Source organism: Mercenaria mercenaria, unplaced genomic scaffold (assembly GCF_021730395.1).
Source record: "Mercenaria mercenaria strain notata unplaced genomic scaffold, MADL_Memer_1 contig_1162, whole genome shotgun sequence".
NCBI lineage: Eukaryota > Metazoa > Mollusca > Bivalvia > Venerida > Veneridae > Mercenaria > Mercenaria mercenaria.
Window position 1 is genome coordinate 43709 of NW_026459142.1, and position 26988 is coordinate 70696.

Here is a 26988-nt window from a genome sequence, read left to right on the forward strand (position 1 = left end):
CGACATATGATTCTTTCATTTATACTATAAAATTCAACAACTTAAACCGCTATAAAAAAGATTGCTCTACATGTCAGTTTTACAAATATTTAACAGATATGTTTACTCTTGCGTTTATTTTTTCAACGATATAATTATTATGTTCGTTTTATACCAACTCCTATATAAATAAAGATCCCAGACACTGAAAAGATCAGCTTTGACCTAGAGTGTAAAAATCGAGGGTATCTTTATATCGACGTTGGTTGTATGATGTATAATTGCTGTTTTACCTTGAACGACAATATCATATCAGATTTTAAGGTAGACGTTCTATTTATAGTGACACACAGGTTAAACAAACTATCTCCATATATGGTTATCAAGCTAGCTTTTTCAACGAAACAGAAAAAAACGGGTGTTTCAAAGACCTTGACATTGTACAGACAAAATCATCTCACGGGTGTTTGTAGTTCTTTTAAATCTGTTGTGGTGTTGAAAGCTGTACTTTTTTTAAAGTTTGCAATATTTGCAATTATTTGATGTTCAACTTGTAACACAGTCGAATTATTCAATCATTTCCGATGCATTTTATGGTACTACTTTCTTTAAAAGTGACTACAGTATTTGTGTGTGTGTGTGTATCATTACGCCGTATGGTATATATTTCAAAACGAACATGCGCACAAATAATCGTAAACATTGGAATGCTGATTGTAAAGCAGACACACGCTTTAATCAATGTTAAACTATTCTGATAATACAAAACCAAATTTACATTTACGTTTTACATTTTTCAAATAAAAGAAAAGTGTAAATTTCTAACTTATATGGTATAAATTATGCTGTTTAAGTGGAATATTTTCTGATAAAAGGGGAAAATTTTAAGTAATTTGGAACATGTGAATACATTATAGTGTCAATAATACATAGCGATTGGTGCAAAATGAATTGGATAAACAAGCATAGCTCAGGTAACTTTCTTTGCACATATTTCAATCTGTATCATTTTTTTCTAGTATGTCTCAAGTAAACAGATTTAATAGAACAGAATTCAAACTCCAACTTTGATAAAGTATGGTTGATTGCTGTGGGACTGTTTTCAATTTGGCTTTGTGCCATGAATATGCTACCACTTCAGATTACATACATTTTGTTAAAGACCAACTACGACCTAGTGACCTTCTTTTTCACCCACAAAAACTTCATGCAAATCATTCTTAAAATACAGGTAATGTACAGCTATACTACAAGTTTTCGGATGGACATTTTAGGCAATTCCTGAATAAATGTGTTTCGACAACTTCATCTGCAAACTAATTTAGCTAATCTCTTTTCAGCATAGTTTCAAAAATATAGATGAATAACTATCTTACACTGTAGAAACAAAATGTGATTGAATTTTAACTAAATACACTGATATCTGTACATTTTGGTAATTCAATAAAATGTTAGGACGTTACACACATTGTCTTAGCCTAATATATGTCACTGCGGTAACTAGATACTTGTTATTTCTCATTTTCTTCATGCAAAGCATGTATAATTATCATCATGGAAATAGAAAAGAATAGAATACAGTTGTTTTGTGGCGCCTCTTTAACTCAGCGCCGAGTAATAGTAACGAGTACAAACAAGGACTCAACTTACCCGTCTAACTATCGGTTATTGGTATCTCTCTGACCCGGGATTTCCGAAGTATAACATCGCTGCATTTACCTTTATAACACAAAATGTCATGCGTGAGGACCAGACCCCAAGTTCCAAGGTCAAGGTTACACTTAGAAGTCAAACGTTAATACTGTCTGTTTCGTGTCCAGTTCGTACCTCTGTCATCAAGGGATTTTGAACTTACTTGGCATAATGTGGATCATAATGAGACGTCATGTCATGCACAAGACCCAGATCCGTAGCTCTTATGTCAAGGTCACACTTAGAGGTCAAGTGTTAACAGGGTCTGATTTTGTGTTCGGTCCATAACTCTGCCATCTATGAAGAGATTTTGAAATGTCTTAGCATATATGTAAACAATAATCAGAAAATATGTCACGCGCAAAACACACACCCCTACCTCCAAGGTCAAGGTCATACTTAGAAGACATAGGTTAATAGGACCTTTTTCGTGTCCGGTCCATCAATCTGACATCCATGAAGGGATTTTGAAATTACTTTGCAGTAATACTAACCATAATGGGACCCCTAGTTCCAAGGTCAAGGTCACACTTAGAAGTCAAACGTTAATAGGATCTGTTTCGTGTCCGGTTTGTAACTCTGCCATTCGTCAAGGGATTTTGAAATTACTTGGCATAAATACTCCAAATAAGAAGAACACGTATCATGCACAAAATCCAGACCCCAAGCTCTAAAGTCAATGTCACATTTAGAGGTAAAAGGTTAACATAGTCTGTTTCTTGCCCGTTCCATAACTCTTCCATCAATGAAGGGATTTCAAAATTGCTTGCCGTAAACGTTCCCTATATTGAGATGACGTGTCAGGCGCAAGACCAAGACACCTAGCTTCTAGGTCAAGGTCACACTTAGAAGTCAAAGATTAACACTGTATATCTCTTTTCTGGTTAATAACTCTGCCATTCATAAGGGGCTGTTAAAATCACTTGTCACAAATATTCCCTATTATGTGTTGATGCGTCATGCTCAAGACCCAAAGCCCTAGTTCTAAGGTCAAGGTTACCTTTAGAGAACATTTTTATCTGGTTACAAAATGGTTCATACCTTAACTGTTCTAGCGTATTTTGTTCAGACAACTGTAGCATTCTTGGGCACACTTCGGGGGCGTCTGTCACTAACAGTGACATCTCTTATTTGAGGTTCAGTTTTAAATACTTTAAATACTGGGAGTTATGTATACTTGTAATTTACCCTATAAAATGTCAAGGTTGTCAAGTTACCTTAACATTTCAAGTAATTTCTTGAATTATGGTGGTTAAGAATATATACTATAGTCTATTTATTAACGGTTAATGCGAATATTATAGCCACACGAGAACTACATGCAGATTTCACTCTTCTGTGGGAAATATATAAAGTGGTAGCATTGGACTGGGAATTCATGGCATGCAGTTCTTTCAAAAATAATCATGTAATCTAAGGAGTAAATGCAAAATAGAGACATTTTACTGCATGTACATATAACTCAGTTTTATTTTAAAGATGTCCCTTCTGTTTTAGAAGTACATTCACTTCGAACAGTAAGAACTTGCTTATCAAATGAAACATTTCAACTTTTGCACAATGAATTAATAACAAGTCTTGATTAAAATAAAAACTAAGAAAAATAAGAAAATAATGTTCCGGATCCCAGTAGGGCTTGAACCTATGGCCCCTGAAAATAAATAGCCATAAAGGGTTTATTGTAGGAAGTGAATACTCTTCAAAAAGGAGATACTCTATTACGGGTCAAATGACTAGTGCACTCAAGCAAAAAAGCGATGCATATTTTTAATAGCTATAAAAGTAAACAGAGAAGAGCTTTGTTTTGAAAGGTGATATTCAGAAAGATACAGTATGTGTCTGATAACTTCGGAGTGACTATTAGGACGAGTCCAAGTCAAGAGGGTAATTGATAATTATCATTTACTCTTTGACATGATACTTGTAACTGAACGCTTACTTTGACGTTGAAGATCAGTGCCGCCGTAGTTGATTCGAATCCCACCGTGGTTCATACTTTTTTTAAATCTTTGTTTTTTACTTATGTTTTAATTGCATTTCCTTTTCAAAGACAGTTGAAAATATTCAAAATGTATGCAGTAATACAGCACTACGGTTTCCAATAACGAACTGAAGTATGGAAAATGATGATGCTTGAAATAACCTTCAGAACATTTTGTAGTATGCATTTAGCATCATTATTATACTGAATAATGTTTCTTTTTGCAACAACAGACGTGGACCCCTTGGACATGTTGACTACACTAATACATGTACTGGCAATATACCAGAGAGGAATTCAACCTTTACGAAAATTCCGAGTGTTTTCGTGACTATGCATTCATAATACGATGTGTTTACACAGAGCTGATTGCTTGTCCTCTTTAAACAGAAATGAATTTAATAACATTTCTATCTAAATACATTGATATATTCCAGGAAAATTGAATGATTATAGGGTTACCCTGAAAGAAAAACTAGAAAAAAACACTTACCTGGATTCGAACCCACGGCCCGCAAAATTCGACATTTCAAACATCAGTACTTACCACTGAGCTACCGGGACTGACAGACGTGTTGTATTAACAAAACGCGATAACTGTGGCCTTTATTTACTAATACCGGATTAACCCATAACAATGAAATAGGGAATCAGGTGGACACATTATATGACAAATATCTTATATCGCAAAACCAATGCAAGCTGCGGCGTGGTCTAGTGGTTAACACGTATGATTTGTAAGCTTACGATGCTGGTTCGAATACGGGACGAGCTACTTTTTTTATTTTTCCAGCATGTTTTTACCTGGAGAATTCATGTAAAACTATTTATATCTTGATTTTCTCGTGCACTTATACTGAGTACTTATTGAAATTTTTCAGAGGATCTCTTATTAGAATAGACATTGAATCTATATACATTGCAATAATATTTAAACAAATACATAAATAAAAAGAATGAAAGAAAGAATACAAAAGACGATATAAACAAAAAGCTGCAAAATAGAATAAGTAAAAATCATTTTAAAAAAAGAAGGGCTCGAACCTACACCATACAAACATAAAAAGAATAGATGTCCGACACACTATCCACTAGACTACAAATCTGTTTTGGAATAAAGGATCGTATTTAGAGTTAAGAATACTACAATATACAAATTAATACCACTTATCGGATAACACACCTGCTTTACCTGTTTTTGGATTTTACCGAGTACCGTTAAAATGAAATTATCGCGATCCATTAATAGTTTTGAATTAAAAGATCTGTCGCGCATGAAGAACTAAGATTTACAAACCCTGGATAATTCTAGAAATATTTTCAATATCGGAATTCAAGGGCGGATCGAGGGGGTACACCCGGCGAGCCCTTCCCCCTAAAATCGCCAAAGCATAGGTAATTTTTCTTCTTTTTTTCTGGGTGAAATATGCATTTTTTTCTCCCACGCTCGCATACGTAAGTCTCATTCTCTGGGCGAAAATATAAAAAAAATATGCATTTTTCTCGCTCCCTACGATCGCATAGGTAATGCGTCTCTTGATAAAGGGAAAAAATATATAACATGCATTTTTTTCTCGCTCGCTACCTTGCACAAAAAATCCAACAAACTTCGCATGAGCTCCGATAACGCTCTTTTCCATTTCAGTGTTAATAGCCCTTGGTAACCCTTACCCATAAAAATCCTTAGAAATCCAATCGGGCTAAGAAATTCCATTCTAAAATACTTACGCAATAATAAGTCTGACAAAATATCATGGGGAACAATCAGCATGTTATTTAGGTTGATTTTGTCACGAAACCTGTCCCTTTTCGATACTAAATATAGAACCTCAGAACGCCCAAAACGCACCAGATGGAACCATTGTTTTCAAAATTTTCCGGGAGAGGGGCATGCCAACAGACCCCAATAGTTCCGCCCCCTAAAATCAAATCCAGTACCCGCCCCTGGAGTTAAACTACCAATATATATAAATGGAAAACGACATGGCTGCTACGGTAAATTAGGGAGTTTTTGAATCTAATAATGACATTTATTCGTCTATAATGATGCGAATTCTAAACCCGCTATCACAGTTGATGACATTTTCAATATCGTAAAATCTTTAAAAACAAATAAATCTACGGGAAACGATTATCTATCAAATGAGTATTTAATAGAATCAGCTGATATTTTAGCCTCACACCTTTGTGATATATTTGATTACATTCTTAAGCTTGGTTTTAGAAATTGAAAATCTACCATTGAGGCATTGTTCACTTTGTTAACAGTAATTCAAATATATCAAAAGATATATAAGAAAACTACTTCGTCGGCTGTTTGATTCTTTAGGATCTATTTCAAATTATTCATCAGAAATTTAGGATTGTAGTAGATGTAAAGAAATAGAAAAAAAAACAACTTAAATTTGTAAGAAAATACTTAACGTCAGAATGAATACTAGTACGCCCAATGCAACTGTTTAAGGGGAACTTGCTTGATACCCACTGTACTTTTCGATATATATAAATGTTATTAAATATTGGTATAAAATATTTAAGTCAGACAATATAAATTCTAAATTAAGTTTATAAAATAGCATATATTGATTGTAGGTAAATAGGCAGTCTTTTGTTAGTTAGGCATCAGACAATGTTAGAACTACTTGAAGATTCTTGTTAATATCCTGTCTTAAACTTTTACAGTATGTAGAATTAACTCAGTTGTTGCTTTAGTATAAACGAAAATTAAAAAGAGCATCTTTGTAGTTTTATGGACGTTAGCAGAATAAAATAAAAATCCTATAAAAAGATTCAGTTCCCTTCCCAGACATTTATTCAAGAACTGTTGAAAACAGGCAGATTTATCTGAGAGAGATTTAACACTTTAGATACAATATAGAATTAAAAATGTTTGGAATAAGCTATCTTGCAACAACAGAATCAAATATTGATAGCTTTTTCACTATTTTTATTTATGTTTTTTTTTTGTTTCTTTTTGATGCTTTCTTTTTTTGGAGCTCAAAAGTAAATTATCCTGCTCTTTTTATGTAAGTAATCCTTTTTGTGAATTTCTTCAGCATCTGACAGTGGGTATAGATAAAACAAGATGAAAATTCATACATTTGCGAAAACAAACTCTTTCTGTATGAATGCATACATTTCTAAATGGTTTCATGAAAGTTATTAGATATCACTCTCATACAGAGCTAAAAGCATTTTTTCTCCATTGTGCTAAAGTGTTGAAAACTTCTAAAATGTTGTCAACAAAATATAAGAATTAGATAAAATTTAGAAAGTTTGATAAAAATGCCTCAGGTGACATTTTTTTCTAAATTCAGCAAATAGTTCAGTGCCAATTTAGCATTTCATAGACATAATCTTTATAACTTTTTGACATTAACAAAAGGAAATTGAATATTACATTGCCATGATCATTAATTCTAAATAAAGCACAACTTAGCTTGATTGAAAAAAAAAATGTCTTTAAATTTATATCCGAAATTTACCTATCCGAAACTCTGCATGATCGGAGCACTGTGGAAATGTTCATACATGTTTCGATAATGCCCGAGTTTTGCATCAGCTTGTTCAGATTAATACATTTAATTGATTATTTATTAATATTTTCGAAAGCAGTATCAATCTTAAAGATATTGGCAATCTTTTCACGATATTTAGAACGCGAGTTCAGACGGTCCGCGGATCGGTTGTCGTGCAATCCATTTATTTCTATGGACCCCCGGTGCAGAGCTTTTTTCAATACAGGATAATTATTTGAAAATTTTTTGTAGGAGACCATAGGGCAATGCTGCATATAAAATATCAAAGGCCTTGTTTTGATTTTTTCCAGACAAGATTTTTGAAGTTGTTTCCTATACAAGGCTATAGACCTTTTTACTCAAGCTACCGGCTGCTATGCTATTTCACGGATGTTTTTATTTTAACGCGCATGCGCTCTTTACGTGTGGCAAAAGAAGGCTCAACGATATGAAAACCTACAGAAAAATATCATTATATTATCATCGGAATTGATTTGCCACTATAGGGATTATTTCAGTCAATTTATATATATTATACAGTATGCTTTGATTAAAGACATGTACGTTATTATTCAAATCTTACCTGAAAAGCCTGCTTTATTCTTATTTTCGTCAGAAAAGAAACAGCATTCCAGCCTTTTTCCACACAGCATACTTTCTCAAATCAATAAACATTTTGGCCGAAGAAAGTGTTCCAAATAATGCTTCACAATACAACGTAAAAGGAAAACTTGATTTTATTACAAAATCCTATTTCATTGTTTTACTTTTGTTTATTTGTTTATTTATTTCGATATTGACAACATGGCTACAATGAAAACATTCATGATATGATATAAGGATTTATCAGCAAGGAAAAAAAATAAAATTCATGAAATATACATATGTAATGAACCGTATCAGTAAATCAATATCAGGGACAACACAAAACGGGAAGAAATCCCTTATTTCCATTGTGGTCCCTGTTAGTGATGTTAAGACATAGAGAGGCATGAAACATGATTTTAATAAAAAGTTATAAAAGACTTAAGATATAAATTTAAGAATTGCACTTAATTAAAGACTAGGTACAAAGTCTTGCACAATAGGACAAAATTCTTCATGTGTTACAGGAATGGAATAAAATACCATGGGAACATCTTTGTAGCTGCATTTCCTATATTATGAGTGTACTAAGGGTAAATCTAGGGCAAAAACTATGTCATGGATGAGAATAAAGGCTCGGCAAAATTTTTTAATAAAAAAAAATTGTATACACTTACGTAGCGATTCCCTCGAAACAGAGTTGCATAAGGTTTAAGCCGATTTTTGTTTTGATGACGGGGGGCTATTCAAATCACTCTGCATTCGTGGTCAGTCGTCCTTCCGTCCGTTAACAATTTATCGTTATCGCATCTCCTCAGAAACTACGAGAGGTTTTTGACCAAACTTTTTCAGAATGATGTATTGGTACCCTAGTTGTGTCCCTCAGAAAATCAGACTGGTTAAACAATTTTTGAGTGAGTTATGGCCCTTTGTTTATTTTTATAATTTACATAGATTTATATAGGGAAAAAATTGAAAATCTTCTTGACGAAAACCACAGGGCCTAGAGCTTTGATATTTGGTATTTAGCCTCATCTAGTTGTCCTCTACCAGGATTGTACAAACTACTTCCCTTGTGTCAAATATGGTCCCGGCCTGAGGTTATATGGTTCCAATACTCCCGCTTTCATAGCCTTGGGTATTGTTTAATCACCCCTTGGATATGGTGCCTGCTTTTTAATTTTGTCTTCTGACAGTTCCTGTGATACGCAGGCTCCATAACCTCAGATCCCTTTCCTAAATTCCAGTTTGTTTAGTTCTGCCCATTGTTTTCTCGTTTGGGGAAAACCCTTTACTTTATCTGGGGACCAAACGCCGCTCTTCATGGAATTACACGCCTCAACACGTGTATCATTGAAGGTTCCATGTTCACCGCCGTTTGAATACATCTGCGGATGTCTCTAAATTGCTTTTTGTACTTTAAGCATGTGTAAATGTTGAGTTCTTCTCAACCCTGGGCTAGAGGGCGTGGACGGTAGCATGCATTTCCACTACCGTCCATGAACAGGCTCAATCAAACCGAGCCTGCAACATTTTCGTTTTTGTCGTGTTGAGCGACCTGTGAAGTTTCTACTTTTCTCTATTTTATATAGATTTGTATAGGGAATAACTTCTTGCCCAAAACCACAAAACCTAGGCCTTTGATATTTGTAATGAAGAATCACCTAGTTGTTCTCTTATTGCTCTTCCATTAGTTGTTGAAAACGTAAACATTGATATGTATGCCGGTGATTCTACAATGCATGCAAGCGACCATAACGTATTTGATATCGAAAGAAAATTGCAAATTGATATTATCAAAGTTAATAATTGGTGCACGTTTAACAATATGGCTCTCCATCCAAATAAGACAACCAGTATGTTAATTGGTACCAGCAAGAAATTAAATAAAATAAGAAACATAAATCTAACTCTAAATGATAACTGTATTCAAAATGTTTCATGTTAAAAATCTATTATATGGGGAAACTGCTCTAAAGTGACCTATTTCCATTTTTTTAAAGGTACAAGCTTCAGATTTGGACGCACATGCATAGTTTTAAGTACAGAAAAGAACTTTAACCTTCAAATTGATCTAGTGACCTACTTTCACATCTCTCAAGCTACTTCTTTCAAATTTGGACCATATTCGTTGGCCACATGTACTGTCTTGTGCACCGAAATGAATTTTGAGCTTGATATTGACCTTGACCTTAGTTAACGAATGGAATGATTTCAATCCCACAAAATCAAAAATTGAAAATACCTTTGCTAATATGCTTGCGGCATGCTATGCATACTGCCATACTAATGTCAAGAGTTTAGGTTGATGGTTTTCCTGGCTTAATTTTGTAAAAGCCATATATCTTTCAAAAATCTGCGTGATCTCAGATGACCTCAATTTCTTTCGAGACTTTGGAGGGAGACATTTTTACATAGAGTACATAGAGTAGTTTCCCTTGGCGTAATTCCCCCAAAGAACCGTAAATACCAGAAAGTAAAGGTTCAGAAACAACTAAATTATCCGTTTAGGGTGCCAAGTAATTAATCGGTCAGGGAAAAGTGAAGTCGGCGATCGCGCTCATGAATGCAACGCCGACGATTATTCGATTGTCGCCGATTGTCGGCCCATCACTATTATTCAGTAACAAACACAAATAATTTCATAGAAATATATATTGTTTTTCTTAAGAAGAGGCCTTTAATTAAGAATTTCTTAAATCGTTACTAAATTCTGATGAGAACTGTGCATTATGCGATACGCTCAAAAAGTGATCAAAATCTTCTTCACCCGCCAGACTGTACAGATTGAATAAACGGTACAAACCTAGGCTAAATGAACATGTGCGCTAAGAAACGTACATATTTGCACTCCAGTGCACCCATCTTCTTTATCTTATTCGGTATTCTACGTTTTGAAATTCCTTAAAATCATACTTTCATATGTTTCTACTTGTTTTGCGTAAAATTCATCACTCAAACATGTTAAAGCATTTGATCTGATAAAGCTATTGCCAGTGTAATGTTGTTGCTTACGTTTTGTACAAAACACCATTTTTCGTGCTAAATGTCGGATACGTTTACAGCCATGTTAAAATATTAGATTGCTATCTATACTGTAATTTAATTTTTCCATCTTTTGTTTCTAAGTTTATTCTACAATGATATGAAATTAGCCTAGATATGAACCTTAAGTGGTTCAATCATTGAAATTTAGTGTTAGGATTCAGTTGAATATCTAGTCTGTTCCCGTATAGTTAAAACAGTCACATTAGTGTAGGTGTTTAAATATTGGTAATTTTTGTTGTATTTCGATCTTTTTAAATTGTTTTACCTAGTCAATCTGTAAAATTGACATAGTTTTCTTTCAATTTATCATAATATAATTATATTCGAAATGAACTTTGATATAACTACTTTAAGTGGTTCTATTATTAAGATACAATGTTATGTTTTAGTCATGAACGGCAGCTGATGCAGATTAGATTTTTTAAGGTATTAGGTCACTAATAGTAATGTTTACAAAATGGCCTTTGCTTGGTATATTCTGAAAGGTAACCGTGTTTTTCACTATTTTGCAAATTTTAAACAACTTTTACCATGCCGTTTTTAGCTCACCTGAGCACGAAGTGCTCAAGGTGAGCTTTTATGATCGCCCTGTGTCCGTCGTCCGTCGTCGTCAACAATTTGACTGTTAACACTCTAGAGGTCACAATTTTGACCCAATCTTAATGAATCTTGGTCAGAATGTTACCCTCAATAAAATCTTGGACGAGTTCGATATTGGGTTATCTGGGATCAAAAACTAGGTCACCAGGTCAAATCAAAGGAAAAGCTTGTTAACACTCTGGAGGTCACAATTTTGGCCCAGTCTTAATGAAACTTGGTCAGAATGTTACCCTCAATAAAATCTTGGACGAGTTTTATATTGGGTTATCTGGGATTAAAAACTGGGTCACCAGGTCAAACCAAAGGAAAAGCTTGTTAACACTCTAGAGGTCACAATTTTGGCCCAATCTTAATGAACCTTGGTCAGAATGTTACCCTCAATAAAATCTTAGATGAGTTTGATATTGGGTTATCTGGAATCAAAAACTAGGTCACCAGGTCAAATCAAAGGAAAAGATTGTTAACACTGTAGAGGCCACATTTATGATAGTATCTTCATGAAACTTGTTCAGAATGTTAACCTTGATGATTTTTAGATCCACTTTGAATGTGGGTCACGAAGGGTCAAAAACTAGGTCACCAGGTCAAATCAAAGGAAAAGCTAGTTAACACTCTAGAGGTCACATGTATGACCATATCTTAATAAAACTTGGTCAGAATGTTAATCTTGATGATCTTTAGGTCAAGATCAAATCTGGGTCAGGTGGTGTCAAAAACTAGGTCACTTGGTCAAATCAAAGGACAAGGTTGTTAACAGAGGCCACATTTATGACTTTTTTTTCATGAAACTTAGTTAGAATATTAGTCTTGATGATCTTTAGGTCAAGTTCGATTCTGGGTCTTGTGGAGTCAAAAACTAGGTCAGCGGGTCAAATCAAAGGAAAAGTTAGTTAGCATTTTAGAGGCCATATTTTTGATGAGTCTTAATGAAACTTGGTCAGAATGTTAATCTTGATGATCTGTAGGCCAACTTTAAATCTGGGTCAGATGGGGTCAAAAACTAGGTCACCAGGTAAAATCAAAGGAAAAGTTAGTTAACACTGTGTAAGCCACATTTATGATACTATCTTAATGAAACTTGGTCAGAATGTTAATGTTGATGATCTTTAGGTCAAGTTTAAATCTGGGTCAGGCTGGGTCAAAAACTAGGTCAAAGGTCAAATCAAAGGAAAAGCTCGTTAACACTCTAGAGGCCATATTTATGACTATATCTTCATGGAACTTGGTCAGAATGTTAACCTTGATAATCTTTAGGTCAACTTCGAATCTGGGTCATGTGGGGTCAAAAACTAGGTCACCAGGTCAAATCAAAGGAAAAGCTAGTTAACTCCCTAGAGGCCACATTTATGACCATATCTTAATGACACTTGTTCAAAATGTTAATCTTGATGATCTTTAGGTCAGTAGGTCAGGTGAGCGATACAGGGCCTTGATGGCCCTCTTGTTTATAAATTTTGAATAACTTATGGTAACTATCTCCTCAAGCTCAAGTAGAGACAAATTTCAAAGTGATAGCCACTATCCAAAACATTTGCAGATAACTCATTTTACCATTAATTTCAATAGAAGAAACATAAAACTATTGGTAAACAATTATAAAACACAAAATAAAAATGTCAATATCATTTTTTCTACGGTGCCTCAAGTAAACGGATTTAATGAGACAGAATTCATACTTCAGCATTGAAAAAATAAGGTCGAATGATGTGTTTCTGTTTTGAATTTTGCTTACTCCATTTAAAAATAACCTGAGGGAAGATGTAAAACCTACCTAAATTTCTTCCACAATATATAATCTAAGAGTGAAAGCAAAATAGAGAACTTTCACCGCATGTAACTCAATCTTTTTAAAGATGTGTAACTCTACCCCTTCTGATTAAGTAGTAAATTCACTTTGAACACCAAGAAATCGCTTATAAGATTCATCTTTTTTCCATTTTTGTACAAAAAATCAATAATAAGTCTTAAAAGAAGTAAAAACTTACTAGTAAAAACTTACTAGTAAAAAAGGAAAATACGGAGAGAAAAATTTTGGTCCCAGTAGGACTTGAACCTACGCACCCCTAAGAATTGCAGTAAAAGTAGGTTTATGATACGAATTGAATGCTCTTCAAAAAGGAGGTTCTCTATTAGTGATCTAATGCCTTAAAGAAGGTCAGTTCAAAGGGATAAGGTTACTACAGTGGTAGAAAAATCAAAATTGGTCTCGTTTCAATTAAATTGCACCATTTATACAAAAAAAATCTAGTGTTTTATAGTTTCAGTGGATATGAAACAGTAAAGCTATAAAACAGAAGATAGTAAATGTATAACATATTATGCTAGATATGCTTTGATACGGTACAGTAGTTAAACCAGAGCTATTACAAACAGTAGTCAGTTTTCAAAGTGGAAGATCTTCAACAAAGAAACAGTAGGTCGTGTGCTGTCATTTATAAAAGAAAGCAATAACAAGTGTTTATCACCAAAACCTAAGAACGATTTGCAACATATTACTTTAAAATAAAAGTACTGTGTGATACAACTCTAGGCAATATAAAAGCATAGCACGTGCGTACACTAAATGTTCTCACTACATTTAATATATTAAGAATTCGAAAACAGTCTGGAAATTTTCAATATCATTACTACTGTATCAAGTGCTGACAATGTTTAATTTTTATTGTTATTAGTACTTATATGTACATATCGAATTGTCTCCTGTTGAAGTTTATAACCAGTTTTAATGAGGCAAAACATTCCATACATAAAGTTTTATATGACATGTTCTTTAATATTCATTTTATTTCTGGACAATAACATTAAATGCGCTTATGAGATGTAGCATACATGAGCATGAGCACAATACGAGATATCTATACCGAATAATATATTGTCTCAATTTAAAGGTCCATTACTAAAACCCGAACGAGTATTATATGAAAACCAGAGTTTGTAGCTGAGACTTCCTATTTACTGAAAATATGGCCCACTGCATCGGTTCTGACCAAATAGTCATGAATATGTTCAAGAATAACTAACAAATAAACAAAAACTGTTGCCTATGTCAAACCGAAAGTATGCTTTCCGACTGCTTACGAACCCGTCGAGCATCTTCGGACTTTTTCGGAAGAATCTTCCGAAACGAGGCTATAATTTATAAATAGATGCAAAATATATCATATGCCCAAACGATAACGTGATTTTTACAAACTTAGCACATGGAATTCAACAATTTTGTAACTCACAAAAACTTCATGAAAATCATTCTTATAATACAGGTAATATACAGCTATACTACAAGTTTTCATAAGGACAATTCAGGCCCTTCCCAAATAAAAGTGTTTTTACAACTTCGTCTGTAAACTTTTTCAGTTAATCTCTTTTCAGTATAACTTTAAGAATATAAATGAGTAACTGTCTTACACTGCAGAAACAAAGTATGATTGAAATTTACCTAGATACACTTATTTATGTACACATGGCTACATTAATTTAATAAGATTTTAGACATTAAACACATTGTCTTGGCCTAATATATGTCACTGTCAATTTTAAATTTAGATTTTGTACATCTCATATTTTTCGTGCAAGTCGTGCATAATTACCATGGAAATACAGTTATTTTGTTGCGCGTCTTAAATGGATATTCGTTTGAAACAATTTTAAAATCACGTGATCCCGAAGAATTTCCGACCGATTACGGAAAAGCGATAAACACGAAAGTAGGACAAAATGACCCCCCATGTCAGTCTAAGAAAATACAGAAACAATCATTTGTTTCTCTGTACATGTGTTGATTTCAAGGGAATATTGCACGGCTATCGTAATGTTTAGTACTATATTTCGAAATGTGTAGTCTTTTTTAAGATTTATGTCTATTCATTTGTCTTTATTTTGCACCTTTAAGTGTTAACTTTGAAATTGCTACAGGGAAATTGATTAAAACTTGAGGTAGTGAAAGAATGCGATAAGGGAATAAGAGTACGATGGGTCATGCACAACTTTAGTCATATTTGGCAGTGAAGAGTTTACTTGGCATGAACAGGGTCTATTTCGTGTCCGGTCCATAACTGTGTCATTCATAAAGGGATTTTGATACTACTTGGTACGAATTTTCCATGATAAGACAACATTTCAGGTGCAAAACCCAGCCCTCTAGCTTAAAGGTCAAGGTCACAATTTGAGGTCAAAGGTCAACATCTTTTTTCCCTGTCCAGTCAGTAACTCTGTCATTCATCGAGGGATTACAATATTACTTGGCATATATGATGACATGTCATGTGCATCACCCAGAACACAAGCTTAAAAGTCAAAGGTCACATTAGGAGAACAAAGGTCAACTGGATTTTTTTCTTGTCCGGTCTATAACTTTATCAAATATTCCCCTGGATGAGACAATGTGTCATGCGCAAAACCCGGGCCCATAAGCTAAAAGGTCAAGGTCACACTTGGAAGACAAAGGCCAAAAGGGCTTTTCTCCTATTCAGTTTGTAACTAAAAAATCCTTAAAGGGATTTTAATATTATTTGACACAAATATTCACCACTATGAGAGGGATTGTCTTGCGTAAGAACCAGTTCCCTAGGTCCAAGATCAAGGTCACACTTAGAGGCCAAACGTCAGATACAAGAATGACTGTCCGGAACATTTCTTCTTCTTGAATGGAGGGATTTTGATGTAACTTTGTACAAATGTTCACCATCATGAGGCACACTTGTTTTAGAATTACTTCCCTTTGTTTTACTATAAATAGCTTACATAGCTTATATTGTAACTTTTTTATTACTAGCTGTAGGGAAAAGTCAATACTACTTTTCTGTGGTACAACATTCATGTTATATCCAATTTTTAGGCACAGGGTATTTTTACTTATTTCTACCTGGTAAAGAGTTATATGTGGAATTATATCAAATAGTTTTTTTTAGGATTAATTTCCATTTGTTGTAACTATAAATAACAATAGAGACAAATAAATGCCTTCCAGTAAGAAATGGCAATACTTCATTCACTTGTTCTACTTGATTCTTGCTTGATGTGTCTTACTTTTTGCAAAAGCAATTAGTTTAAAGACACTGATTCTGGTGTGCCTGGTATGTGGCCTATGGGAATGATAAGGTCTGCATGTTGGTGGTAATGACCAATACACAAGCCTGGACCATTGATAGACTTGCTTCTGTTTATCATAATAAGCTACTGTAGAGCTACTGTGCAGTACATAAATTACAGGTGATATTTCTCACCATCACAGCAAATCGGTTCTCACCTTTATAACGAGTTTAGAAAGCTTGATTGAATTAGGGCTAAATAAACAAAGTGATAAGATACAACAGTGTTTTATCATATTTTTAATAATCAAATTTTTTAACAATTACAATTCATCATTGCTGTTTTTTTAAATCAAAAATATAAAAAAAATGCATTCAGGCACATAGCTTTTAGAAATAATAAAGTATGTGTATTTTGAACAATGATATCTCTTTATTGCTGGATTTTATTATACATAAAAGAAACGTTATTTAGACAACACAAGGGGAATTATGCATTTTTAATATATAAAATCCTTCTGTCCATATTCCAATTTATCTATTAAAAATACAATTGAACACTTCTTTAATTTCTAATAAAATCCAGCAATTATCTTTTTTTCTTTCTTTTTTTTTTCGTTACTTTTGATAAAAAGATCATAATCATTGAATATATTGAATAACAAACTTTTAATTTCTTTTATTAAGTTTTAAATAATTATTTAAAGGTTTTAAAAGAGTGAGAATTGCTATAAGAGTTATAATTTAACTGGCCGGGACATTAATCAACATAAATTAAAAAGACATTTGTGTACATTCTAAAAAAAAGCATTTCAATCAATAAAATGTAAAACACAGGAAATAACCAATTTATCTGTAGGCAATAAAATTTACGATTCTCTGACAATAATTAGGCTACATGTCAAGTCTACAGGGGTTTTATGGACCCTTGTCAGACTGGACCAGACAGGACCTTGTATATTGGGGATTAAAAAATCTGGTATTTGGGGGTGGGGGGTCACTTATATAGGAGATTTTCTTTGCTTTTAAATTATAGAAGGGAAAATAATATTAACAAGAGAGAGAGAGGGAGAGAGAGAGGGGTGGGGGAGAGGGAGGGAGAGAGAGAGAGAGAGAGAGAGAGGCCTGGGTGTTTAAGAACAAAAACATAAGTATTTTCCTATATAAGTCTATGTTAAACTTGGTACCCCCGGGGCGACGCCTCTTTTCACCCCAGGGACATGCTTTGAACAAACTTAGTACAGGACCATAAGGCAATGCAACATACCAAATATCAATTGCCTAGATCTTCAGACAAGAAGATTTTTAAAGCTGTTTCCTATATAAATCTATGTAAAATTTGGGCCCAAGGGGAGGGGTCTCTTTTTAACCCAGGGTTATCTTTCATGACCGTCGCTTTCAGACAGCTGCGAGGTTATGGAATGCCCTCCCATCTGACATAAGAGACTGCAAGACTTTGCAAAGTTTCTGAAAAGCGCTAAAGACGCATTATTAATACAATGCTTTGGGAATTAATTTCACTAATTACTTGGTGGGGTAATGCAGGTACTTCACCGGCCAATCAAGAACTCAAGGTGACAAAACAAAATAATGCATATTTTAATTTGTGATTTAAGAAATATTTTATGGCAAAAGAGTGCTTTAACACTATTTGTGAACGATAGGTGATTATACGTCGGGCGTAATAATTTCACGAGGGCGCAGTTCGAGTGAAATTATTTGAACGACGTGTCACCACCCGAGTGTATAAATAATGTTAAAACACGCTAACGCTATAAATTATTTAGATTCTAATATGCCCCTAATCTAAAACTGTAGATAAAATATGGAAGCGCTCTTTCTTGAACGCAACAAAAACGTTTACGTCACCGCACGTTAATGTGACGTCATTCTAGCGTAAGAGTGTTTTAACAGAGACAAGCGTATTAGAATCAATATTTCATACTTTGTATATATTTAAGCCAATAGACCCGTAAAACAGTACCTCCTTATACTTTGTGTATATTTAAGCTATTAGACCCGTAATAGAGTACCTCCTTTTTGCAGAGTATTCAATTCCTACCATAAACTTACTTTGACTGCAATTTTCAGGGCAGGGGAAGGGAAGGGGGGGGGGGGGGGTGGGGGGCGTAGGTTCAAACCCCACTGAGACCAAACATTTTTTCCATATTTTCCTTTTTTACCAGTAAGCGTTTACTTCTTTCAAGACTTATTATAGATGTTTTTGTACAAAAGTGGGAAACTTTCATATTATAAGCGATTTTTGCTGTTCAAATTGAATTTATTTCTGAATCAGGAGTGGTAGAGTTAGACATCTTTAAAAGTACTGAGTTTCATGCGGTAAAAGTTCTCATTTTTGCCTTCATTCTTTAGATAAAAAATTGTGGAAGAAATGCAGGTAGGTTTTACTTCTGCCAAAAAGTTATTTTTGAATGAAGTGAGCCAAATTCAAAATAGACCCACAAGATTCGACTTTAATTTTTCAATGTTGGAGTTAGAATTCTGTCTCATTAAATCTGTTTACTTGAGGCACCAAGAAAAAAAGATATTTACAGTTTTATTTTGTATTTTATAATTGTTTTACAATAGTTTTATGTTTCTTTTATCAAAATTATTGTTGTAATGAGTTCTCTGCAAATGTTTTAGATAGTGGCCATCAAAATGAAATTTGTCTTTACTTGAGCTTGAGGAAAAACCATAAATTATACAATTTATTATTATAAATCATTTGGGGAAAAACGTAGCTTTTTAGCCCACCATCATCAGATGGTGGGTTATTCAAATCACTCTGCGTCCGTGGTCCGTCTGTCCGTCCATCTGTTAAGAATTTCTCGTTATCGCATCTCTTCAAAAACTACTGGGGGGATTTTGACCAAACTTTGTCAGAATGATGTTTTGGTACTCTAGTTGTGTCCCCCTGAAAATCAGACTGGTTCAACAATTTTGAGTGAGTTGTGGCCCTTTGTTTATTTTATAATTTACATAAATTTATATAGGGAAAAACTTTGAAAATATTCTTGTCCAAAACCACAGGGCCTAGGGCTCTGATATTTGGTATGAAGCATCATCTAGTAGGCCTACCAAGACGATTCAAATCATATCCCTGGGGTCAAATATGGCCCCGCCCCGGGGTCACATGGTTTATATAGACTTATATAGGGAAAAACTTTGGAAAACCTTTCATCCAAAACCACAGAGCCTAGGGCTTTGCTATTTTGCACGTGACATCATGTAGTGGTCTTCTACTAAGATTGTAGGGGAAAACTTTGAAAATCTGCTTGTCCAGACTACAAAGACTAGGGCTTTGATATTTGTTATGTAGCATCATCTCGTGGTTCTCTATCAAGTTTGTTCAGACAATTTTCTCAGGGTCAAATATGGCCCGCCCCGGGGGTGACATGGTTCATATAGACTTATATAGGGAAAAGCTTTGAAAATCTTCTTGTCAATTTTTAACTTACAACATTCAAATTTGGACCACATGTATTGTTGCAAGATTAAGATTGACATGAGTTGACCTTGATTTTGACCTAGTGACATACTTTCACATTTCTGTAGCTACAGTTTTCAGATTTGCACCACATGCATAGTTTTGTGCACCGGAAAAAACTTTGACCTTGACATTGACCTAGTGACCTACTTTCACATTTTTGAAGGTACAGGCTTCAAATATGGACCACATGCATAGTTTCGTGTACCGAAAACAACTTTCACCTTGACATTGACCTAGTGACCTACTTTCACATTTCTCAAGCTATAGCCTTCAAATATGGACCACATGCATAGTTTCGTGTACCGAAAACAACTTTCATCTTGACATTGACCTAGTGGCCTACTTTCACATTTCTCAAGCTACAACCTTCAAATTTGGACGACATGCAAAGTTTTGTGAACCGAAAAAGGGTTGACCTTGACATTGACCTAGTGACCTACTTTCGAATCTTTGAAGGTACAAGCTTCAGATTTGGACCACATGCGTAGTTTTGTGTTCCGAAATAAAATTTGACCTTGACATTGACCTGGTGACCTACTTTCACATTTCTCAAGCTACAGCCTTCAAATTTGGACGACATGCATAGTTTTGTGTACCGAAAAAGCCTTCGACCTTGATATTGACCTAGTGACCTACTTTCACATTTTTGAAGGTTCAAGCTTCAGACTTGGACCACATGCTTAGTTTTGTGTTCCGAAATGAAATGTGACCTTGATTTTGACTTAGTGACCTACTTTCACATTTCTCAACCTACAGTCTTCAAATTTGGACCACATGCATAGATTTGTGTATCGAAAAATACTTTGAAAGAAATTTGACATTGACCTAGTGACCTACTTTCACATTTCTCAAGCTAGAGCCTTCAAATTTGGACCTCATGCATAGTTTTGTGTACCGAGAAAACCTTTGCCTTGACATTGACCAAGTGACCTACTTTCAAATTTTTGAAGGTACAAACTTCAAGTTTGGACCATGTGCGTAGTTTTGTGTTCCGAAATGAAATTTGACCTTAACTTTGACATAGTGACCTTCTTTCACATCTCTCATCCTACAACCTTTAAATTTGCACCACATGCATAGTTTTGTGTTCCGAAATGAAATTTGACATTGACTTTTACCTAGTGACCTACTTTCAGATTTCTAAAGCTAAAGCCTTCAAATTTGGACCACAAGCATTATTTCGTGTACTGAAAAATACTTTGACCTTGACATTTACCTAGTGACATTCTTTTACATTTCTCAAGCTACAGCCTTCACATTTGGAACACATGCATAGTTTTGTGTACCGAAAAAAACTTTGACCTTGACATTGACCTAGTGATCTACTTTGACATATCTCAACACACAACCTTCAAATTTGGACCAGATGCATAGTTTTGTGTTCCAAGATGTAATTTCACCTTGATTTTTACCTAGTGACCTACTTTCACGTTTTCCAAGCTACAGCCTTCAAATTTGGAGCACATGCATAGTTTTGTGTACCAAAAACAAAATTGACCTTGACATTGACCTTGTGATCTACCTTCACATTTCTCACATTTCAACGTTCAAATCTGGACCACATGCATAGTTTTGTGTTCCGAAATGAAATTTGACTTTGTTTTTTACCTGGTGACCTACTTTCACATTTCTCAATCTACAGCCTTTAAATTTATACCACATGTATGGTTTTGTGTACTGAAAAAACTTTGACCTTGACTTTGACCTAGTGACCTACTTTCACATTTCTCAAGCCACAGCCTTCAAACTTGGACAACATGCATGGTTTTGTGTACTGAAAAAACTTTGACCTTGACTTTGACCTAGTGACCTACTTTCACATTTCTCAAGCTACAGCCTTCAAATTGGGGCCACATACATAGTTTTGTGTACCGAAAAAAACTTTGACTTTGACATTGACCTAGTGACAAACTTTCACATTTCTCAAGATACAGTCTTCAAATTTGGACTATATGCATAGTTTTGTGTTCCGAAATGAAATTTGACCTTGTTTTTTACCTGGTGACCTACTTTCACATTTCTCAATCTACAGCCTTTAAATTTGGACCACATGCATGGTTTTGTGTACTGAAAAATCTTTGACCTTGACTTTGACCTAGTGACCTACTTTCACATTTCTCAAGCTACAGCCTTCAAATTTGGGCCACATGCATAATTTTGTGTACCAAAAAACACTTTGACCTTGGCATTGACCTAGTGACAAACTTTCACATTTCTCAAGCTTCAGTCTTCAAATTTGAACCATATGCATAGTTTTGTTTTCCGAAATGAAATTTTACCTTGATTTTGACCTGGTGACCTACTTTCACATTTCTCAATCTACAGCCTTCAAGCTTGGACCGCATGCATAGTTTTATGCACCGAAATAATTTATGATCTTGACATTGACCTAGTGACCTACTTTCACATTTCTCAAGGTGCAGGCTTCAAATTTGGACCACATGCATATTTTTGTGTTCTGAATTGAAATTTGACATTGATTTGAATCTAGTACCTTCTTTTACATTTCTCAAGCTGCAGCCTCCAGATTTGAAGCACATGCACAGTTTTGTATACCAAAATGAACTTTGACATTGAAATTGATCTTGTGACCTACTTTTACATTTCGCAAGCTACAGCTTTCAAATTTGGACCACATGCATTGACCACATGCGCAGTGATGTGTACTGGAATGAAATTTGACCTTGAGCTAATCTTGAAATTTAGAACAATCAAAAATGGCTCAATGGTGGGCGCCAAGATCACTCTGTGATCTCTTGTTTGACTGGCCTTCCAATCCTGAGGTCGGGGGTTCGATCCCTGGCAGCTACTCGGGAATTTTCAGAAACGCTTTTCAGTGTTTCCCACCCAACTAGAGGTGTACTGGTCAGGAACCCAGGCAATCCTTGCGTGAATCAGTGCTATGCACTTGGCACGTTAAAGAACCAGGCTGTCTATTCGCAACGAGCTAGGCTAAGTTAGCCGGACAAGCCTGTATCTGATTTCTGATCTCTCTGTGGGGGCTTTGTCTCACTCTGTCCCTCTGGTCAGATCGCTCTGTGTCTGTACTAGTAGAGGATGAATTGTGCGCCCTGTGTGGCTGCATTTGAACTATGTAAAGCGCCTTTGAACGTGAAATTGATCATGAAAAAGGGCGCTATATAAATCTGGTATTATAATATAACTGGATTTTCTAATGCAAAAATAAGATTATGTGCATTAAAGGAAGAATACTTAAAATCGAGTTGAGTATTTAGAATGGATATATAGTTCAGCATCCTGCTTATATAGTTTAACTTAAGCATCTTCTCCTCTGCAACTACTGATCGGATCTATACCAAGTCTTCACTAAACTTGTCCTTTAACATCCGTGTGTTCCATTTTCTAAAGTGTACTTAATAATATTTTTGGTCCTATTTCAGGGACTATAAATGCTAAAACTAGAATAATCCTTAATCAGCTTCTCAAACCTTATCACTCGATGGATTTTTACAAAATATGGTTTGAAGTGCTCCGTATGGACTTAAAAGGTTTCGCTTGACCATTTTAGCGGCCGCTAGAGCTAAAGACATAATAACCTTTTACAAATTTTCCCTTACGAACAACTTAAGTTTCATCTGCAGATTTGTTCTCGATAATCCTCAAACAGAAACATCTAAATAAACTTAAAATACATCCATCAAAGTTTGCGGACCAAGATAGGTGTGAAGTTGTAAAAGTTTCGGCATGTAGAGAGGTTAAAGATATTACGTCAAAAAAATAAATAAAAAAAATAAAAATAAACATGGCCACAAAGCTGAAAATAGAGATAAAAATCATACAGTGTATCTTAGTTACCCGTTCATGCTTATTTCAAAACAACTGAAGAAATTTTCTTTATGCGACTCTCTCCGAGGAAAGTTCACATTATTCACAAATTCAAAGTTTACTCGACAGAAGCTCCTGACCGGGTTAAGAAATAGTTTCGTTGTAATGACGTTTGTGTTACACTCTATAACGATTGCTCAGTTTTAGGGCTAGTTACAGTATCATGCGCACAAAGATATCATATCTGTTCATATAGCAGACACGAAGATAGATCAACATGAAAGCTAGTTGAAATTGCCCGGTATTGGCAGAATGAAAAAATAAATATTTTTATACCAGTTTCACTTTTTTTACGAATAAAGACTCATCAGAACTGACATCTTGAGTACTATATGTTTATTTCAAATCTCGATTATAGACAGACAGTTCCGGCAATTGGTCTATACTAATAATTATTAGTTTACTGTTCTTTTTAATTGCGCTTTTATTTTCTTTGATCTTTGGCCATTATTTGGAATAAATTATTCGCCATGTTTGTTCAGATTGCTGCTTATAGCATAAATTAATCCACGATAATTTCCAATGTCATGTACATGCCGAAGAAAATCCATAAAAGTGACTAGTTAGGCGGAAGAACAAGTTAATATAAAATAATCTTTTTCCAGTCGTTAGATTCAAGGCAGACCATTCAATGTTACAAAAGATATGTTGTCTGTAAAAAAAGATTCTATAAAGAACTATATTTTATTGGAATAAGTAGCTGTTAAAATAAAATGTTCATGCCATGCCGTGACTATAGGCCAGGTAAACAGTTTCTTAGACCTCATCAACATCCATCGGCCTTCCCGATATTTTTTTAACTTACCCTTTGTGCAAGTCTCAAAATCATATGAATCAAGTTTATATTTGTTTGTGTTGTTAGCAAAAGAGAATAAGTAAGGGTAGACTTCTTGGAAGCACAGGGCACTAAAAACAAAGCCCCAGAGCCGCGCATTTGCAAAGTAGGCCCACATCAAAAAGAAGCTGTAATTGAAAAATATTTCAGACGGACTGCTTCAAACATCCAACAATTGATTTATGCTAAATATAGGAGGGGAAGGAAGTGGAAAGGGGCAAAATTGGGCCGGGGTCAGGGGGGAGGGAACCCGAAGGTGAAAGTTGAATAAGGACTCATAACCAAAGGGAAAGCCACGTTCCTTAATAAAAGTAACACTACAACGTAAACCACAATCGCGCAAACACTGATATACCAAAGATAAACCCACAGCCTCACCCAACTAAGTAACATAGAAAAACGAACATGCAACATGTAAGAAAACAGTAGGGCACCGGTAGCCTACCATTTTAGCGATATGTTAATATACATTGTTTAGACTTACTCAAACTTGCCTAACCATTTTCTTACTTTGACAGTGTTGAATCACACGTAGCGACATCCAGAAAGAAACAAGAAGAGAAAGAGGAAGTGCAACATTTTGTAAATATGCCAACAGCCCAGTCATCACAAGACCGGGTTCACCTTTTTCGCCTCCAAACTCTTATTATAGATGGAGGCACTACAGTCATAAGGAACATAATTGACCAGAAGCGCTCCAATGTGCCGTTTAATGTGTTTCTTAGTCATGAACAGACCGCAGTAAAGGCACTGGTGGGCAGGAAGATAGTAACGAAAGCACAGTACAATTTGCTGTATCCACAAGGTGGTAATCCTCCTTCTATCACTGACCTTGACCTAACTCTTGCGACATGCCTGCTGAGAAGCCTGAAAAGTTTCGGGCTAAACCCTAGATATAACTGGAGTGCAACACCGCAGCAAACTGACAATTCCATTGAGGCAGATTTATGTCGTCTAAGAAATACACGAAATGAGGTATGTTTACCTAACTACATTAACTGTGTTCTATCACCAAATAGTTCCCATTTTTATTCTTCAAATTTAACGTTTAAAGTTAAACATACTTGATATCAAATGAAAGTATAAAATACATTTGTTTCTAAGACGATATTTATATTTCTCATATAGTCCGTTTTATTTGACCAGGCGGGGCGGAGTTAATCTCTGACTTATGCAAATAATGATAATCTCAAAAAAACGAGCAAAATAGGTAAAACAATATAATTGTTTCATTCCGTAATCTTCGGTAATCAACGACTTAAATTCAACGCTACATTGGTTAAACGTACCACATACCCCGCACAAAAATGTAGTGGACCGTCGCAAAACCACGCTCCGCCAGGTCAAATAAAATGCACTATATCTTATGATAAAAACGTATACTAAATTTGTCGATGATAAAATGTTTAACAAATGAAACGTTACATGCGAACTTTAGAAGATGCATTATCTATATTTCTTTCAGATAGCGCATAGTCCGTCTACGACGGGGATAGACCAGGCAACATTCCAGGTTAAGTGGAATGAAATCGAGACGGTAACTATACTTTTTAGTCGGCTTTACCAAGACCTTTTAATGAGACTGTGTATGGTAATTCTGACTAGAAAATGGACTGACAATCTTTATTTGTGACATGTGGTATTTACTCTGTTTCTCTGTCAATTTACTGTTTTACTTATATCACCGAAGTTTCATTTTGCGCGCTTTATTAATTGATCCGATCTGGTGTCTTTTTAAAGTGAAAAATCCCGTTAAAATCAAGAAAATATTATAACTGTTCTCTAAAGACACAAATACTGTAGATTACAAACTCGGCATAAAGGAAATACTCAAGAGTAGTAAAGGGGGGCGATATGGGGACCTCCCAGGGGGGGCGATATGGGGACCTCCCAGGGGGGGCGATATGGGGACCTCTATTAGAAACTTATAGTCCATTTTTCAGCAGTGAGTAGTATATAAGAACGTTTTTCACTAGCGAAAATCATCATTCTTACTTCAGAATTCTAACGATTAACATGGAAAATAGCTCGGTAGTATATGAGTTGAAACCTTATAATATTCCTAAGACAGTCAAATATTTTGATAGTGAAGGACAAGAAGTAGAAGTGTGGGACTTCAATGAACGTGGATCTGATAAAGTATCTCGTAAGCGTTTGTTTCCTAGCATCTATACTGAGTGTTGCTGTGATTGGTGTCTTCGTGTACGGAGAGGACAAGTGTTTTCAGTTAATAATTTATATTCTAGGAGTGTACAGTCCTAAACCTAGATTACGTGCAGAAGTTTTATAGTCCATTTTTCAGCAGTGAGTAGTATATAAGAACGCTTTTCACTAGCGAAAATCATCATTCTTACTTCAGAATTCTAACGATTCACATGGAAAAT

General features: G+C 34.9%; 1 protein-coding gene across 1 annotated transcript; it reads left to right on the forward strand.

Moving 5' to 3' along the window:
* The first annotated feature begins 649 nt into the window (after window positions 1-649).
* On the forward strand, window positions 650-26252 carry LOC123527445 (uncharacterized). Its single transcript, XM_053532366.1, has 3 exons — window positions 650-953; window positions 25123-25579; window positions 26070-26252. The coding sequence occupies exons 2-3, from the start codon at window positions 25193-25195 to the stop codon at window positions 26235-26237; spliced, it is 555 nt and encodes a 184-aa protein (XP_053388341.1). The 5' UTR covers window positions 650-953; window positions 25123-25192; the 3' UTR covers window positions 26238-26252.
* The last annotated feature ends 736 nt before the right edge of the window (window positions 26253-26988 follow it).